The sequence below is a fragment of the Rattus rattus genome, chromosome 18 (genome assembly GCF_011064425.1).
Source record: "Rattus rattus isolate New Zealand chromosome 18, Rrattus_CSIRO_v1, whole genome shotgun sequence".
NCBI classification, from domain to species: Eukaryota; Metazoa; Chordata; class Mammalia; order Rodentia; family Muridae; genus Rattus; species Rattus rattus.
In genome coordinates, this window is record NC_046171.1 from 6,367,618 (window position 1) to 6,387,305 (window position 19,688).

The 19,688-nt window shown below is 55.5% G+C and overlaps 1 protein-coding gene across 1 annotated transcript in view; it reads left to right on the plus strand.

The window, feature by feature from the left end:
* The window catches only part of Grm4 (glutamate metabotropic receptor 4), an 88,263-nt gene that overhangs the window by 33,327 nt on the left and 35,248 nt on the right, over nucleotides 1-19,688 (plus strand). Inside the window, exon 3 of the mRNA XM_032888694.1 lies at nucleotides 8,991-9,207. Coding sequence (XP_032744585.1) covers nucleotides 8,991-9,207 — 217 coding nt within the window. The remainder of the gene's footprint in view (nucleotides 1-8,990; nucleotides 9,208-19,688) is intronic.

A 19,688-nucleotide genomic window follows, 5' to 3' on the forward strand; every position in this document is an offset into this window, starting at 1 on the left:
TGTGTATGTTCTGTGTGTGCCTTGTGTGTGTGTATGTGTGTATGTGTGTGTGTGTATGTGTGTCTTTGTGTGTGTGTGCCATGTGTGTGTGTGTGCCTGTGTGTGTTCATGTGTGTGTGTGTGTGCCTGTATGTGCGTGTGTGTCTATGTGTGTGTGTGCCTGTGTGTGTGCGTGTGTGTGTGTGCCTGTGTGTGTGCGTGTGTGTGTGCGTGTGTGTATGTACATGTGTCTTTGTGTGTGTGTGCCTGTGTGTGTGTGCCTGCATGTGTGTATGTGCATGTGTGTATGTGCATGTGTGTATGTGCGTGTGTGCATGTGTGTATGTGCATGTGCCTGTGTATGTGCATGTGTGTATGTGCATGTGCATGTGTGTGTGCATGTGTGTGTGTGTGCACGCGTGTGTGTGCAGGACAGAGTTGATTCTTAGTGTATCACAAACCCTGAGACCTGAGTCACCGCAACACCCTCCATTGCTCACCTGTTCCCAGGGCTGCCAGGGCCAGGTGTAGCCAAGGCTATCCCTGTCCCTTCCTCCTATTCTTCCCACTCCTAGCTTGGGCCCTGGAGTCCTGAGGCCACCTCAGCAGGGCTCTGGGTGAGCCCTTCCACATCTCCAAAGTGGGCAAAGCCTTCTGTCCTCAGTTTGTGGGGATTAAGACAAGAGAGGGCCGGCACTCGGCCATCCACACCGGGGCATCCACTCCAGGCACCTAGGTCCTGTGCCTCTCCCCAGCTTCCTTCCTGTCCATCCTCCTGGGTGCCCCTCACTGTGACCTCCACAAAGACACCATCTCCTTACGGCGCCCACTTCGCAGGTAAAGAGACTGAGGCTCTGTTACCCGCATCTCCTCCCTGGGAGCTCGGTTCTAGCCCTCCTTGTACAGATCACAAGAGCCGCCGTCCTGGGTGTGCTGAGCTTCTCTTGGGCCCTCCCCGCCCAGGCCTCAGCCGCCACCCACCTCCCCTAGGAGTGACAGGGACGAGGGGCACAGCCAGCGTGCAAACCTGCATGCAGTGTGATTTATCGATCTACATTTTGCTTATGAAGTACGACAAGTGCTCATTTGAGGATCTCGGCCCAGGGCCCGCTCCCCGCCTGCTCCAACAGTCTTATCTGTCTCCAGGCCCTTCCTCCCAGGCACTGGTGCGGCTCCTTTGTCAGCCGCTGCCAGGAGAGCCCGGCTCCCTCCTCCCTCCGCATCCCGTTCTTCTCCAGCTCCCAGCCTCGAGGTGGGGGGGTGTGCTGGGTTCCTATGAAAATACTGTTTTAAAGGGCAATCGGGGACCCGGCACGCGCCTTCCAGGGACATATCCGCCCAGGGCCGGTTGGTTGCCTGTCTTGCCTGGTTCCATCCAGGAAAACAATTCAGAACAGGAAATTAATCCAAGCGTAGTTTCCCACATGGATAGGACTCGGGCAGCCAGAGCCGAGGCAGGGGTGTTATACAGTGTCACCGTGGGACCAGAGGGACAAGGTCCGGCAGAGCCCTGGAGGCTAGAGGCATCCTGGGAGGTGGGGCAGTCAGGATTGCCCTTTTGTGGGTGCTGTCACGGGTGGCCCACTTACTGCCCTGACTGGGCTCCGGGCGGAGTGAGGCCTCCCAGGTAGACTGACTGTGCAGTGAGGAGGAATAGAGCAGGTCACGTGTGCTGCTCTGGGGAGAGCGTCCTGCAGCAGGGATGACCACTCTGAGGTCCTGAGGCACGACGCGCCCTACGGGGCTCAAGGTACAGAGGGAGGCTGGCGTGGCAGGAGCTGTTGGGAGGCCAAGGTGGGTGTGGGAAGAAATGGGGTCCGAGGTCATGCATGTGAAAACACTCCCGAGTTAGTTATTTTGATGGACTGCCTTGCCCTAGCTGGAAGGGTACCTGGTATGGCTCACAGAGGAAAGCCAGTGTGGGCTTTGGGATATGTGGCTTGACGCCCACGTGAGCACTCAGACCTCAGACAGGGTGTGTGTGTGTGTGTAGCTCGGGCTGCCCCGGAACTCACTATGTAGACCAGGCTGGCCTCACAGAAATCCACCTCCCACTGCCCTCCCAAGTGCTTGGATTAAAGATGTGCGGATGGTGTCAACTGTTGCCCAGATGTTCCCTCAGTACATGGAGGTTTGAATGTGAATGGTCCCCATGAGCTCGTGTATTTGAATACTGGGTTTGAGAATACTTGAAAACTGTTTGAGAAGGGTTAGGGGGCGTGGCCTTCTTGGAGGACCCATGCTACTGAAGGTGGACTTTGAGATTTCACCTGCTCAAGCCCTGAACCAGGCAAGGTAGCCCATGCCTTTAATCCAGCACTTGGGAGACAGAGGCAGGCGGATCTCTGAGTTCAAGGCCAGCCTGGAGTGTAGAGCGAGTTCCAGGACAGCCAGGGCTACACAGAGAAACCCTGTCTCAAAAAGATAAAACTGAACATCCAATGCCATTCATTCAAAGTTAACTCTCTCAGCCTCATGCTCGCGGCCGAGATGTCCGCTCTCAGCCACCGCTCCCGCGCCATGCCCGTGTCCCTGCGTGCCTGCTGCCACCTTCCCGCTAGGATAGTCATAGATTCTAACCTTCTGGAACTGTAATCCCCAACTAAAACTCTTCTAGAAGTTGCCTTGGTTATGGTGTCTCAGCACAGCAATAGAAAAGTAACTAAGACAGTTGCTAAGAGAAAGGAGAGGCCCACCCCTGACTTGGGCTGTGCCGTGAGGGATGGGGTACCTGTGGGACACTGGCAGCTGCAGAGGTAGCCCCACACGTCAGGCAGGACTGTGTCCTCCGAGGGAGCAGTCCCCTCTGGCAGCCTGGGCATGGGGTGGGGTACTTCTGGAGATCCTAATTAAAAGCTCAGATCCAAATGGCTTGATGGTGGAATTCCTAATTAAATCAATTTCATCTGGTCTGGGAAGCAGAGGTTTGCATACGATAAGCATGAAATTAATAATTACGTTTAGAAATTAGCTGTTGCTCGAAGCAGGGCCATTTGCACAGCCCTCTGGGGCCCCCGGGCCAGCCTTGCCTTGTCCTTTGTGTTAGAGACAGATGGACCACTTTAGCCGGTAGATTGATGAGCGGGTGAGCACAGAAAACACAGCTTCTCGCTTCTGAGGCCCACTCTATCCCATGGGAGATTCAGGCCGCCACTTGTCACTGGAGGCTATGGGCATCACTGCCAATTTCTAATTAATTAATCAACCTTTTATTTTCGGTTTATTGAGGCAAGGTCTCACTAGTTGTGTAAACCAGGTTGGCCTGAGACTCATAGAGATCTGCCTGCCTCTGCCTCCCAAGCGCTGGGATTAAAGGCGTGTACCACCTCGCTAACCTCTATTTTACTTACTTTGCAAATTACTCATTTTCGCTTTGTGTGCACGGGTGTTTGCCTGCCTGCACGCCTGTGTATTCCGGGTGCACAGTGCCCATGGAGGCCAGAAGAGGGCGCCAGAACCCTCTGGAACTGGAGTTACAGAGAGTTGTGAGCCACCGTGTGGGTGCTGGGAACCGAACCAGGCTCCCAGGGAAGAGCAGCCGGTGTTCTTAACTGCTGGGCTATTTCTCCAGCCCCAGCCTCAGATTCTACATGTGTGTTTGCTGTGCGGGTACATGTGTATTGGTACATTGTACGGAGGAGACTGAAGTTTTGCATGGCAATTACCGTTAGGTGTTCCGGAGTAAGCCTCCTTGGGTTCAAATCCTGCCCGGGCCTGTCAAGAGCTGTGGGACGTTGGATAAGTAACTTGACCTTTCTGTATTAGTTTTAGATAAGTGAAGGCTGAAGGCGTTACGTTCAGGAGTCAACTTAAGACAGGAAGGTGTACAGTAGGCGTCTAAGCGGCGTTGGTTCTGAGAGTCCTTATGAACCGGAATGATTCTAATTCGATCTAGCCTGTCCCCTACTAGCCAGAAGTGTGCCAAGAGCGAGTCTGACACATCCATGTTCTGAAGCAGAGATAAACGCCAGCCACTATTAGCGTCTAAGAGTCGGAGAATCATGTCAGTGCTGGGCCGTACACAGCAACACAGGGAGGCGGTGCTTCACTAGCCACCAGCCCGCAGACCTGTTTCAAGTGAAGGGGATGCTATGGTAAAAACCAGCCTTCCCATCCATCCCCTGTATCAGTCAGCACAATCGAGAGGGGATACTGCAGTGGCAACCATTCTGCCAACCTCTGGGATTTGCAAGGACATAGGCTCACGTCCCGTGGAGTGCCATGTCATGTGGGGCGCTTTGTCCTGTCTGAGGAACCCATGTCAGGCTGGAACCTTGCTAGTGACAATAGCAGGGAGTGCATATACCATGGGGTGTCCCCTACCTGCAGTGACGCGCTCTGGCCCAGAGGACACATACATCCCCTGCTCCCGACTCAGAGGGCAGGGCGTGTCATGTGACCTGGCCAACACAGGGTCAGGGAGTTGTAAAGGTAACATGTTACCACAGGGTGAGAGTTGGCACCGTGGGCAGTGGCTTGTGAGCAGCCCCTGGCGTTAGATACCTGTGTGCTTATTGCTCGAGTAATTATCTCTGTCTCCCGTGCTGGGATCAGCTTCACTGAGGTCTCCTTGTCTCCCAGAGTTTGGCAGGTAAAGCACACAGCAGGGGCTCAGGAAGCCATTACTGAGTGAGTGGGTTAATGAAGAGGCCACCAGGGTGTGCGAGAGAGCGTGGCAGCCACACAGGCAAAGGAACGGCTTGGCTCTTGTGGACGAAATTTACTTTCCATGACACTGTGGCAGTTTGAAAGTTCTCACACGTGCTCCCGGTCACAGTGGGGCTACTCTGCAGGCCCAGAGGAGCGAAAGGCACCCGGGTGTTACAGTTTCCAGTTCCAGAGGCAGAGAAGGACCAGGATACCTCGGAGTTTGCACTAGCGCGCTGAGCAGGAGAGCTTTGTGCTCTGGGCCTGGCTCTCAGGAAAAGTGCCTTGGAGAGAGGTCAGGTAGAACAGTCTGGGCCAGGCAGAGTGTGTAACTGGGCTCAGTGTGGCCAGAGCTGGGGCTAGCCTATGTCTGTGGAGGTTCAAAGAAAAAAAACCTCCATGTAACCTGGAGGGCCAGAGCCAAGTGACCAGCCGTGCAAGATCCTTGCCACAGATGCTTCAGGGGACACCCAATGGAAATGAAGGTCTTCGGTCTCTGCCCTCCAGGCCTGTTGCAGCCGATCAGCCCCCTGTGGAGCTAGCCTTGGGCAAAGATTTCACCCTAACTGCTCCAAGGTTTCAGAGACTCTGGGGACTGCACCTTAGTTGGGCTCTGAGATGAGGCATGTCCTGATTCGGCAGCCCTCTGGCCACTAATGGCCGCTTCCCTGGGCCTCTGATTCCGACCTATTGGAGCCTTTTTTTTCTTGGGCCTGAGCAGTGGTGTGCCGAGCCCCACTGTTTGCCAGCCAGGGTTGGCTTGCCTATCTATTGGGGTGAGAGCCTGCTGTAGTCCTTTGGACACAGAAGCACCTCAGTGCAGGCACATAGCATGAATACCAACTTTGGTCCCCTAGGTAGATCACCCTCCTTCAAATACACCACAGCTCCCTAGAATTTGACACCAGTGTCACCCTGGCAGGGGCCTCAGTCTCTTCTCCTTATACCCTGCCTTCTGCTGCTGTCTCCTCTTTCTCCTCCTCCTCCCCTCCTCCTCCCCTCCCTCCCCTCCTCCTCCTCCTCCCCCCTCCTCCTCCCCTCCTCCTCCTCCCTCCTCCTCCTCCCCTTTCCTTCTTCCTTCTTCTCTTCTTCTTCTTCCTTCCTTCTTCTTCTTCTTCTTCTTCTTCTTCTTCTTCTTCTTCTTCTTCCTCCTCCTCCCTCCTCCTCCTCCTCCTCCTCCTCTCCTCCTCTCTCCTCCTCCTCCCTCCTCCTCCTCCTCCTCCTCTCCTCCTCTCCTCCTCTCCTCCTCCTCCTCCTCTCCTCCTCCTCCTCCTCCCTCCTCCTCCTCCTCCTCCTCCTCCCTCCTCCTCTTCTTCTTCTCCTCCTTCTCCTCCTTCTCCTCCTCCTCCTCCTCTCCTCCCCCCCCCCTCCTCTTCTTCTTTTTCTTCCTCCTCTTCAACAGGGTGTCACTATGTAGCCTAGACTAACCTGGAACTCATAGCAGTCCTCCTGCCTCTGCCTCCCAAGTAGTGCTGGGGATCCCAGCTCCTCCTACTCCAGACCTGTCTGTCACTCCCCTGGCTAGGCAGGTGACCCAGGGACAGGTGTCCACTGACCTAGTGGCACTCCGCAGGCTACAGTGCAATGGCCGTGTGAGGCAGCGTGACATACCCATGTGCTCTAGAACACGCATGCATGCACGCACGGAAGCACTGGGATTCCTGCTTGATCGTTGCTCTTTTAATCGTCTTGTGGCTGGACATCCTAGTCACTCCAAGAATGCAGAGCGGGCAGAGGAGAGAATTTTCACACTCTCCCTTCTCGGTGGTGGTTGGTCAAATTGCCTGCGTAAATCAGAACTTTCCTGGGAGCCAGAGGCAGACACACTGTGTGCTGCCCTCTCAAGTTCCGGCTAAGCGGCACTTGGCTGTGGGCACTTCCTGTTTCCCAGGGAGCAGGGGTATCCACCAGAGCTCGGCTGGGTGGCCACCTGCCTTTTCATATTTCTGATGGCACTGCACAACCGGTGACTTGAACAGAGAACACTTGGTGCTGTGGGAGGCTGAGGGGAACCTGGGGGAGCCGGGAGGGCTGACTATGCAGACAGTGGAAAAGGGTCTGTGAGACCGTCCATGGGTGACAGTGACCGAGCCCTGGGAGTGGAGACCTAGTGAGTCTGGTGGCTGTGATGCTGGCCCCCACCCCAGAGCAGCATCCTCGGCACACAGAGCTGGGCCAGCCTCATAGCCAGTGGGGATTTTGTGTATGGCCAGGGCAGGGGGAGTCTGAGGGGACTGGCTGGAATCTCTTTGGGCTGCCAAGGGTCACCTGTGAGGAGAATTCTAATTGAGCATCCTCTCCGTCTCCGGGCTGAGGCAGAGGGAGCTAAGGGTGAGGGCACACAGCCTGTGAACCAGCATACATGAATCACCTGGCGTCTCGGACTCTGACAGGGTCCTTTGTCCCACGGTGCCCCCGCCCCTCCCCCACCCCAGGCTGGGCCCAGTGGAGGGAGGGAGCTTCGGAGGGCACAGGCATTCAAGAGTGGTGGGCAGTGGAGGGAGCTGGGTGAGTGCAGGTAGAGAGGGCAGATCTGGGAGGGTAAAGGAAGACAGAGGGAACTGGGGTGCAGGGGTACAGCAGGTCAGGGGTCACAAGGAGCACTGCAGAGAGCCGCAGGCCTGCCCCTGGGGTCCCAGGGACTCCCCACATTACCAGCATCTCTTAACCGTCCATTCTGTAAGACTGAGGCCTATTGTGGAGAAGGGACTGGTCTCCTGTCCCGTACACTGTACTGGTCACAAGGGGGTGTCTCTCCCAGGGCCGTGGGGACTGTTGGGGCAGTTCAGCACCTGGGTTTCCTGCTGTGCACCATGCAGGAGCCCCATGCTGATGCCCCCCTTTGTGGGCATGGGGTGCACACAGGTAATAGAGGCCACATGTGAGGACCAACCCTGCCTGGTGTGAAACTGTAGACTCTGGGGGAGGGGCTCCCTGGGGGGAGGTGTCCCCCAGCCTAACAGCAGGATATTTGGGGGTCTGTCACTCATAGCCTGGTTGGGAGGGTGTGAGCATCAGTCTAGTTGGGCAGACATGAGGAAAGAGTGGGGTCCCAGGCGATGCTCACCTGGAGGAAGCATGGGTGGACGGGTCCCAGCTGCCTGCACTCCAGTCTAGCCCAGACTCACGGCGTTCTGTTGGGTTGGTGATGGGTGGCAGGGATTTGATTTTATTCTGTATAATGATCTTTTTAGGAAAATGGTCATTTTAGACATACAAAGGCCTCGTAGGGAGTAGGGCAGCAAGGCCCACAGATCTGCTGTCACTGAACGATGACTAGCTCTCTTCTAATGGGTTTGTTCTTCCGGTCCCATAAAGTTCCTGTGAGGCAGACCCTAGATGATATCACCTTGTTATCTCCTCTCTAGCATCTTTCCCCTACCTGCTGTTCAAGTCAGGATTTCTCTGTGTAGCCCTGACTGGCCTTGAACTCAGAGATCCACCTGCCTCTGTCTCCCAAATGCTGGGATTAATGGTGGGTGCCACCACCACCTTCCTCCCTAGTTTCTCAGTGCCAATCTCTAAACACTGACCGTCAGCTGGGTGAGTCACTCCTCTGGGACCTCTGGCCATGTCTGGAGATAGAACCCTGGTCACCGTGGGTAGACGTGCTTCTGGCATAAGGGGTGCAGGCTGGCTATGGAGGACTCCCACAGAACACAGAACAGCTTGGTCTAGGAGCCTGCCTTCCCTAGCCTGTTGGTGTGGTGGTTGAAAGCCCCTATGAGTGAGGAGGCGTGGGGGTGGGAGGGCTGTGGTTTCCATGGTGTTGGTGAGGAGGGTCACATGACTCCTCCCCTGTGCCGTCCAACTGGGCGGGAGAAAGGAGGCCACTGGGAACCATAGAGGTGAAGCCTTCTGGGTAGTGGCTAGAGGGGCTTGGAAACGGAGGCTCCAGGTGCGCTCCCCCGCCATGTGTATGCATACTCAAATGTCCCTTCCCCGCCATGTGTGTGCACACTCAAGTGTCCCTTCCCCGCCATGTGTGTGCACACTCGTGCGTGTTTTGTAATATCCCTGGAGACCGTTAGTCGTAGATCCCATGATGCCATCTGGGAGTCTTGCTTGGGTCACAGGCAAGCTCTTTGCTGACTTACCGGCCAGGCCTTGCCCCTATCAGGTAGAATTATGTGGGAAGTAGGCGGCCTCGGATTCTGACTAGAGCTAGAGGGAGGGGTGGCCTACTTCCTGTTCCCTTTCCTCTCATTTCTGGGATCTGTCCCAGGATCTCCCCCGGATGCTGGGAGGCAGTATACGCAGGAGGGGTGACTCTGGGTTTAAGGGTCCCACAGCTGTGGGTGGGTAGGAAGCAAGTTCCCCATTTGTGCATTCGCCCATCGACCTGCGTGTCCTCTTACCTCCAGATCCCTCAGATCAGCTATGCCTCCACGGCCCCTGACTTGAGTGACAACAGCCGCTATGACTTCTTCTCCCGGGTGGTGCCCTCAGACACATACCAGGCCCAGGCCATGGTGGATATTGTCCGAGCCCTCAAGTGGAACTATGTGTCCACACTGGCCTCAGAGGGCAGCTACGGTGAGAGCGGCGTGGAGGCCTTTATCCAGAAGTCCCGAGAGAACGGTGAGTGGCGCGTGGGGGTGAGCCCGGCTCTCCCGCTGCTCTTCTCTGAGCTGGGTTTGTCTGTTGTCCCCTCCCGGAACCCCAGCATGCTGTATGCTCTCATCGTGGGTGAAGGACGTGAGGAACATCTGTAGACACCCCTGTCCTCTCGTGGACGGGGGAGGGAGGAAACCAGAGGGTTTTATTTAGGGTGGGGATCGGGGATTCAGTTGCATGGGTGATCAGTGGGTCTTGAAGCAGGGAATATTCAGGGCTGGGGTGGGCTGTGTCCCCATGCTGCCCTACCCAGTGTGCAGAGGGCTGTTCTCGCTTGTCCCTGTGACTCTGAAGGTTTCAGTGACAAGGCACAGTCACAACAAGCACTAACATCAGGATAGGGACTCCAGCTATCCATCAATAGGGTCCTGAAGGGCTATCAGGAGAGTTCAGAGGTGGCCCCTGGGCTGGAGGGACTCTGGATCTTATGGCTTCCTAGGTCCCCTGAACAGAGGACAGGGGAGACCTTGGTGCCCCTGAGAGCCTCATCCTGCCGGCTCTAAGTAGCTCACTGCTGCTCCCGACCTTGGCCGGTATATATTTATACCTTGCAGGGCCCAGACCTCTAATTGCTTTTCCTAAAACTGCGGAGTGGCCTGAGGTTGAGGGTGGTGGTGGCCTGCAGGCATAGTCTACAATTCTCTGATAAGCCCTTTAATTGTACTAGGAAAAACGGGAAGTAGGGTCCTCGCTAACTCTGTAGCAAATGCCGGAGGGAGGCCCGGCTGTGCAGACTTTCCAGGGTCCTGGGCCTTTTGAGGGATGTGATGTTGAGACCTTGTCAGAGCCGGGGAGCCATGGCCTCTCTCCTGTCTTTCTCTCCTTTCCTGGGATGACAGACGTCACGCTGCGCTGTGGGCTCCTATAACCTCAGGGGTTGTTCCTGCCCTGAACAAGCGTTCTATTAAAAGCACAAACTGTCCTCACTGAGGCTCAGAACAAGGTGCTGCTTAGGGGGCCTGGAGGTGCCAGATCATGTGTTGTCCCCGCTGTCTGGGTGGCCCTGTCTTATGTGGAGGCGACACCATTTATATGAGCAGGCCAACCTCAGAGGCTTCCCCTAGGAACTCAGACCCCGTCATACAGTACAGAGGGGCAGGGGGTGGGGTTTGAGCTCAAGTTCCAGGGCAAATGGTGTCAACTGGCTTCCCGTCCTCCTCGACTACTTTGTCTTCTGCCCACGCTGTCCCCTTTGCTGGGGTCCACGGCCAGCTGGGGCGTGACCAGGACACGTGGAAGAATGTGCGTGTGGCCACACAGGAGGCACAGGAGAAGCTGGCGTATGGCGTGCTTAGCGGACGGCAGGGGCATGCAGTGCTCTTTTCGGTGCCTCATCAGATGTAGGGGACTGGGAAAAAGAGGGTGCCAAAGATTCTTAGAGAGGACCTCAGAAGAAGCAGGAAAACCATGGGCCCTGGCTCCTCCACCCTCCTGCCTGGCAAGGAGCCCCTTACATGGCCACCTCTGCATTCTGTCCTGTGCGTGCTTCTGAGGTCCAGCTGTCTACATGGCCTTCGATTCTCCCGGTTAGCCTGAGACTACCTCAACACTGGGTCCCCAATCTAGCCTTGTTGCTAAATGGGACTTGATTTGGAAGGCAGGGCTTGGTGGGTGAAGCAGGAGAGACACAAGGGGAGAGGAGGGGGAGGGAGGGAGGGGGACAGAGAGAACGGCTCCAGCCAAATTGAAATCAGAATTGAACATTGGGAGAAAGAGGCCACAGCACCTTATAGCCTAATCCCCGAGAAAGATTAAAGATGTTTTTGGCCGCATACTGTATTGATTTGTCCTCTGAAGTATAAGTCACCTGGGAGGTGGTGGGAGGCTTGTGGGGGAGGGAGATGGAGAGGGGAGGGATTGCGTTGCTCTTGCTTACAGGCTGGGAAGTCTCACCACGGTGATGAGCCTGCCAGGCCTCTGCTCGGACACGGCTCTGGGTCCTTCAGAGGAGTATGATTTTTGGCCATTTCAAAGAAAGAAAGAAGAGACAGACCAGAGAGGGCATGTGGCCTTCCCTAGGCTGCACAGCCAGATGGAAGGAACTGGGACAGGAGCTTTGTCCTGTTGTGGCGACTGTTGCCCCCATCAGGCCGTGAGACGCTCACCTATTAACTCATGCTCAGGGTGGCTCCATTGTTGATGGAGCCCAGCCTGTGCTAGTCATATCCTGCCCCCACACCCACACCCACCATTGCAAATCCTTCCTCACACAGTTTAGGTTTACAGAGACGCTGGCTGAAAGGTCCTTAGGCCCACCTCCCTCAGAGGAGGCATGGGAAGGACTGAAGGCTGCAGGAGCAGCACCCAGAGGGCACTGTAGGGCCTCCTCTTTGGGTTCAGGAAGGCTATGCCAGTGTTTGGGAGCCAGCTCTGGCTGCAATGTTGGGAGGTTCCATCAAGTAGGGGGAGACGGGAGGGACTTAGGGTGTCCACCTATTTTTGTCTTCAGCAGCTTTTAGACACCCCACCCCCACTGGCTGCCTTCTCCTTGGGGAGGTAGCCTGAGGCCTAGCTGCTGTGCCCTTCCTGGAGAGTTGAGGAGAAGAGGGGGCCCTATCACATGGTCTGTCTTCCCAATCCCAGAAACCCCCACAAGCTGCCCTGAGCCTCAGACCCAGCAGGTCTCCCACTCAGTGTCTGGGGCCTGACACTGCCCTTGGACCACCATGAGTGGCCCTGCTGAGTGGCGAGGTCCACCAGGCCCCAGCTGGTGTCTTTGCCAGACTGGGGATTGGCAAGGTGCTGGCATCAATGTGACTGCTAGTGATGGCCAGGTCAATCCTGTGTGACGAAGATGAACTCCCATGCTTGCACAGCCCGCCTCGGGGACTTTGCCTGTCTGCTCTGATTTCTCTGATGCTCTGGCCTGTGGCAGGGTGTTGACACCTCTCAGGTTGGTGAGTGCCTAGGGCTAGGGTGTCGTGAGGCCCTGGTGTGTGTGAATGAGTGTGTGTGTGTGTGTGTGTGTGTGCATGTGTGTGTGTGAGAGTGAGTCTGTGTGTACATGTGCTTGCACAGGTGCATGTGTGCATGTGTGTGTCCACACATGTGTATACACATGTGCATGTGTGTATGTGTGCATGTGAGTGTCTGTGTGTGTTTGTGTGTGTGCACTTGAGCAGCTGTGTATGTGCATGTGCATGCCTATGTGCATATGTGTGTATTCATGCATGTGTGTGTTTGTGTGTGTGTATGTGCATGTGTGTGTGCTTGAGCAGGTGTGTATGCACACATGTGTGTTCATGTATGATTGTGTGTGTGCATGTGTGTGCATGCTGCCACTTTCCCTGTCTCCCTCTGCTAGCCTCTTAGAGTATACCTTGACGACAGTAGGACAACAATCGGGCTGTCTGTCCTGCCTTGATTTGCTGCCTTCTGTCTTCCACAGGAAGCCATGTACACATTCTGAGGGCCATACCTGAAGAGGTTTGGGGTACAAAGAATCCCCTTTGCCTTCTGCAGTCCCTTTGTGGCTTTGGCCTTTGGAACCCAGTTCTGGGTGGTTCAGAGCCCAAGTGTCACGACACGAGGCTGGGCTCTAATCCATGCGTGCTGCTTGGTCTCCTCGTTAACCTAACAGCAGCGTGAATAGACAGCACATGCCCAGCCCCTCCTCAGAAGTTCTGGAGGTTGGTTGGCTCAGTCAGGCTGAGTTCTAGACCTGGCTGTGGGGCGCTGGCGTGAACCTTGGCTTTCTCATGGCTGTGAAGGGAACCTCTGGATGCCCGTGGTCGGGCTCTTGACTTTCTATCTCCCTCAGTGTTTGGAGGCCAGGCCCCATAGTGACCCTTGGCCCTGGACCCCAGGTCACTGTTACTCATGAAGTCAAACGTTCCGTGAGCACCAGGTCTTTAAACCCAAAGTCATCTCGTTCATCTTTTTCCTCTGGGAAGCACACGGTGGCGTCTCCCAGACACCCCCTGGAATGGAGAAGGTTCCTCCTAGCTGTTTCTGGTTGTCCATCTGACTAAAGCTTCAGACCTGTCTGATTAATGGCTTCTCCCTTGTCTGTTGGCCTATCTGGCTGCTCCCCACCGTGTCCTCTGAGCTGGAGCTGTGGCTAAGCCTGAGCCACCACCTTGTCCCCGGGGAGGAGCTTGCTGCCAGTTTCTTAGCCAGGCGTCTGTGGGGCCCTGCCCAGGCCTGGCACCGTGCAGCACGTGGGCAGCTTTGTTCAGTTACCACCCAGGGTACATGCGTGAGACCCTCGTCACGTCCCTCCCCAGACCTTTCGGTTTTTTGTGTGTGGGAACAGCAAGAAGCTGTGTGTCTTCCCCCACATGTTCGCACGTGGAGACCGAAGCCATTTCTGCTTTGTTCTGTCCACTACAGACTTCTCTTTCAGAGCACTTGAACATGAGCGGACTCTGCTGCCCTGCTAGCCCCTCCGCCAGCCAGCCTGCCTGTTCCACTCTTCTGAGACTCCCCAAGCCCCGCCCCACACACACTCATTTCCAGACACACAGGTCATTGACAGCTGTAATGGGAATCCCTAGGTGCCAGGCCTGGCCTTAGCCCTGGTATAAGCCGTGTGTGTGTGTGTGTGTGTGTGTGTGTGTGTGTGTGTGTGTGTGTGTGTGTATGGGCGAAAGAGGGAGGGAGGGACAGGGAAAGAGAGAGAGGAAAGGAGTGGGAACAAGAGGCTTACTGGGGCACACTGGTCACCAGCTCCACTACAGGCCCAGTGAGGTGAGTGAGAGAGTAGGGAAAGACAGCTGATGGCTTCTCTGACTGTGTGCACCACACACACTCTCTCACACACACACACACACACATGCATGCATACACATACCCACACATACCACACACACATCACACAGACATACACACATACATATACCACACATACAATATACCAACATATACACCATACACACTTGCACTCACACACACTACACATACACACTGTACATACCCACATTCCACCATATATACGCCATACACACTCACACTCTCTCACACACAGTCACACATACACATACATACATACACACCTCCACACACATGCCACACACACACGAATACACACATATGCATACCCACCCTACACACATATACCACACACACTACACATACAATATATGTGTATACACACCCACATTCCCCCATACATGCATATACACCTCACACACACAAGCCCACATACACACACATGCACACCCCCACACCACACAAGCATACTGTACACACACATTCCCCCATACATACTCACACTCACATACTCACAATACATACTCACACCTACACTCACACATGCACAGACTCACACACATATCACATACACACATATCACACACACGCGCGCGCACACACACACACACACACACGTGAGGTAAGGGTTTGGATCCAGGTCCAGTTGTTGTGAGCTCACAGTGCGTGGCCCCGGGTTCCCGTGTGGGCAGAGGTTGCTGAGTCCTGTGTGAGCTTCAGCACCTTGGAGAGTGGCCCCCAGGCCCTGCTGGACGGCCTGGAGCCGGCTGCCTGCTCCTGGGCAGTCTGCAGACACTGAGCCAGCCCAGCCTCTGTGAAACGCCGGCCCCTTCCCCTCCGCCTTGTTACCAATTTCTTTCTTATCCAAACACATTTATTCCTGGACACTGCTGTGACCAGGCAGGTCCAGCTCAGCTAGAAAGCTGAGATGAAAGGGTTGAGGTGCTTGTCTCCAGCAATCAGCAGAGAGAGAGAGAGAGAGAGAGAGAGAGAGAGAGAGAGAGAGAGAGAGAGAGAGAGAGAGAGAGAGATGATTTGCAGAATGGGGAGGCCAGGCTAGGAAAGAGCTTCCTTTGGGAGAACTAGGATTGGGTCTGGCCCAGAGGGTGTCCTGGAATGAATGGTGTTGCCTAGAGAAGGCCATGTCCCTCCTAGAAGCAGGGCAGACGGAGCAGGCAGAGTGTGTGGTCCAGGCTCTCCCGGTGACTTCCCGGTGTGAATGAGCTGCAGGTCCTTTGGGCTCTTCCTCTGAAGCGGAGGTGATTCTAGTTTTGAGCAGTTGTTGGAAGAATGATAAAAACAGGCGAACCAGCCTCCAGGAGACCCATCGAGGTTTGGAGGGCAAAGACTTCCTCTGGGCACACCCACCCAGGGTGAGTGCTTGGCCTCATAGACTGGGGAGTCTCCTCTTCCTGGGTCTCTTCCCTCCCAGACCCACCACATCTGGCTCTATTTTGCTATAGACAGAGTGATCATGTGGCTATTCTATGCAAATTCTATGCAAATTTTTAACGAGCCAGAAGGAAGCTAACGATGCCTTGGGACCCAAGGGAAACCTGTGTGTAGGAAGCAGCAAGGCAAGGAGAGAGCAGGGGAGGAAAGAGGGGTGGGAGGGGACCAGGAGGGCTTGGAAAGGCCCAGAGGCCCTTGACACTTCGGAGAATGTCCTGCCTGGCCCTGTGTCAGATTTAGGAATGTGGGGGGGAGATGGGCAGGATGAGTTACTAGCTACCTAGAAGACAGGAAATGGAGGAAGAGAAGGAGGAGGGAGAGAAGGAAGGGGAGAAGGAAGGGGAGGAGGAGGAAAAGGAGGAAGGGAAGAGGGAGGGTAGGAGGGAGAGGAGGAGGGAGAGAAGGAAGGGGAGGAGGAGGAAGAGGGGTAAGGGGAGGAGGAAAAGGAGGAAGAGGAGGGAGGGGAGGAGGGAGGATCTGAATCAGAGTGACAGAGGCAGCCAGACAGGATCTGGCTCACCAGTGGCCTCAGTTTCCTCATCTGTGAAATAGGCACAATACCCAGAATGTGATCTGGTTGGGAGGTGCTGTTGGAGGAGAGCTGTGGGTTGTGAAGAGGTGAAAGGGAGAGGGAGGAGGACAGTGAGTGAATGAGTAGGGAGCACAGGAGGAGTGGAGGAAGGGGTTTCGGACCACCGTCCAGCCAGTCCAGGTGTCAGTCAGCGACCTGAGCTTGCCTGTTCTTCAGCGTCTAGCTTCACTTTGAGGGATGACTGAGCAATGTGGGCAGGGCTCTTGAGCAGACATTCCCCTCATGGTGGGGAACAGGAAGAGGGAGCTGGGGTGTCTCGCTAGCCTCCTAAAGGAGAATTTGGACTCTTGGGGAGGAGAGTGATCACAGCGGGCTGGAGAATAGGAGGGGCTGACTGGCCAGCCAAGGCGATGTGGGCCCACGGGAGAAGGATGCAATGTGGATGTGGTCAACTAGCTGGGTATGCCCGGGGTGTTATCTGAGCTCCTGAGGCAGCCTGGTGAGGACCTTGGGCACTAGATGTGCATTCCTAGCTCACACTGGTCAGCTTGGGGCAAACTGAAGCCCGTCTGTGGATCATAAAGGAGCTCTCAAGGTTGGGTGGTCCCATCTTTTGGTATTCTTAGAGACACCAGCGATTATCACAACTTGGGAAAGCCCCTCGTATCATAGCTTGTGTTGGTCTAACACCAGAAAAGTCCCGTGCTAAACCAGAAGAGGTATCGGATCTAAGCCATACTGCCCAGCAAGATGGGCATCTAGGAAGGACCTCTCTCCCAACCCCTCTAGGACTGACTTGGAAGACCCTCCTCCCTGCCAGGCTTGTCTCCCTCTCCCCCTCTTCCCCCCAGGGCTGGTGGCTCTGTTTGGAACCCCCAGCCTTCTTCTAACAGGGTCTGGGACAACTTTGATGGATCAGTTCCTGACCTGGTCTATCTGTTTTTATTACCAGAGCCCCAGGCAGCTGGGTTTCCTGGTACCACCCACCCCAAACTGGGTCAGACTGGTTTCTGCAGCTTTGGGCCCATGTCACCCTCACTGCCACACACCCAGGCTATCTAGTGGCTCCCTTTCTGGGGCATGGGTCAACAGCTCCCTTTACTGCCAGGAAGAAGCTAACAGTGAGTGAGAGAACTGCAGGGTCGGCCACAGTCCCTGGACATCTGTGGCTACCCCTCCCTAGTCTGGCTTGTGGAGAGAGTGGGGCTGGCTGGGAGGGCCCTGGAAGACTTCTTTACCAGTGGCTGGTATGATGGGCTCAGGGGCCGAGCTGCCTGCAGCGAGACATGCTTGGGCCGCCTGCGTAATTACATCTCAACATTTCATTTTGCTTGGCAGTTTCCACTTCCCGGGGACGTGGACTTCTAAATATTTCATCCCTGTCTGCAGCGGCCCTCCCCGCTCCGGCCAAACCACAGGCTCGCCGCTGCCGGCCATCCCCTCACTCCCCACTGCTCTCTCCTGCCTGAATGTTCTTCCTATGGGGGGTGGAGCAGGCCAGGGGCACCTCAAGTCTCTCCCCACCCAGGAAACCTCTGGCACCACTGGTGCCCCATCAAAAGCATCTGGAAATTAAGATGCGTTGAACCAGTGTTAAATGAGCTCCCCTATCTGCTGGGACCTGGGGGAGGTCAGAAGGGCAGAAGATACAGCTCTTGGGGGACTCTCACAGATGAACGCTGACCACAGGACAACATGGGGGTAGGGGCAGTTTTGCTGTGTTCGAGCATCAGACACTGCCCTCTGTCTGTTACCTATGTACGCTTGCTCCGTTTTGTGTGTTTGTTTTGAGGTAGAGTTTCATCACGCACACCAGGTTGGCTTTGAACTCAAGGTGATTCTCCTGCCCCAGCCTCCTGATCGATAGGATTGTACCACACTCGCCTATACGCCCCATGCTCCATACTTTGCGACGGACAGAATCCCGAGAGGTTTACCTTGTCTAGAGTTACACAGCCAAGAAGTGGTAGCTGGGGCTCAGCTCCCAGGCTCAGCCCTCTCCCTGAGGCAGACAGGTTACACAGCACAAGGTAGGGCAGGCAGGGCCATGAGGGAGAGCAGTGGGCAGGACTGGGCAGCGCCAAGATTTGGGAGAAGGAGGAGGGATCAGACCCAAGGCTTCTTGGGCTAGGCAGGCAGGAAGGGGTGGCTGTTTCTTGCTTCAGGACCTTGATGACAAAGCCTTGAGTGGTAGCTGCAGTGGTAGCATGATTTGGAGGAAGTGGTCCTGGTTAAGCAGCTGGGGTGGGGGTGGTGCAGAAGACCCCGTACATAGCTAGCCCCATGTCTGCCTGTTTCTAAGGGCAGAGGTAGGCAGAAAGAGTGGAGAGAGGCGTGGAGGTCTTGTTCTGTGTTAGCATACTTGAGTGTGGCTGATGGAGACAGAGTGAGGGCCCTTTTGTCCTCAGGGCCCGTCCTCTTCCACAGCAGACCAGCGGACTGGTCAGTAGGCCTGGAAATGCATTTGGCATCTGTGCATATGTGGGGGTCTTGGGGGAACCCTGGCTGTGTCTGCAGTGAATCTGGGGTGTTTCCTTCATCAACAGTCAGGCTACTGAGGGAGAATATGGGGTTGCACAGGGTCCCCACTAATTTTTTTTTGCCAATATCCTGTCCTCTTAGCCTCCGCCTGTCACCTGTCTCTAGCACTTCCCCTTTTCATATATTTCTGTCTTCCTTGCTTCGAAGCCGTTTTGCCTAAATGCATCTGTGCTAAGATATTAGGGCAATCGCTCAGTGAATTTCCTCTCAAGAGCCCAACCTGGTGGCTAATGAAACTCTAATAGCCAGGGACAGCAGGGCTGGTACTGAGGCCCCTGTGTCCTACCTCACCCTAGGCACTTGGCCTGGGGCAGGGTGGGTTTGTGTCACAGTGTTACCGCTGGGTGACTTGGCTGCCGGTGGGCAGCAGCAGGCGGCTGAGATGGGGCCAGGACCATCGATGGCCTCTTGGTCTCCTGTGTCACAGAGGCCCACTGCTCTCTAATATCTGAGTTCTTTCCTGCCTCCCTGTGTATCCCTAGCTCCACAGAGACAGGTTTGGGGCCAAGAGAGGGGACAGTGAAGATCGAAGGCTTTGCTTTGGTCCCTGGGGCTCTGTGCAGCAGCCCAGCTTTGCTCCCAGCTAAGTGCAAAGTCATCAGCAAAGGGAAAGACTGGGCTCTGTGAGTGTGCAGGTGGGGGTCAGAGAGCTGCTGTGACCCCCAGGTTCCAGCAGACCCTGGTGTGCATGGGGCTGCATGGCACCTGATAAGAGATGGTCCACCAGGGTCGCTGAGCGTGCATGGAGAGGAGCATGAGTGTGCATGGAGAGGGGTGTGAGCATGCATGAAGAGGGGTGTGAGTGTGCATGGAGAGGGGTGTGAGAGTGCATGAAGAGGGGCGTGAGTGTGCATGGAGAGGGGCATGAGTGTGCATGGAGAGGGGTGTGAGCATGCATGGAGAGGAGCATGGGAGACCTAGGGAGGCTTTTGGGGAGCAAGCTGTGAGCCTTGTGGGCACAGGGCATAGCCCGTGTTAGCAGGCTTATTGCCTGACATGTTAGGGACATGTATGGGACAGCTTGTTGTCAGTGTTTGTGTCTGCTGTATGTGTGTGAGAATAGGGCTCTGGGTTCAGGAACTCACTTGAGGTCACTGTAGGCATTTGTCCTGGTGGGCTCAGCCGGTCTCCTTGTGGTGTGCTCAGCTGGTCTCCTTGTGGTGGGCTCAGCTGTGTGGTGTGTTGTGGCTGCAGCAGAGGTGATGTCTGG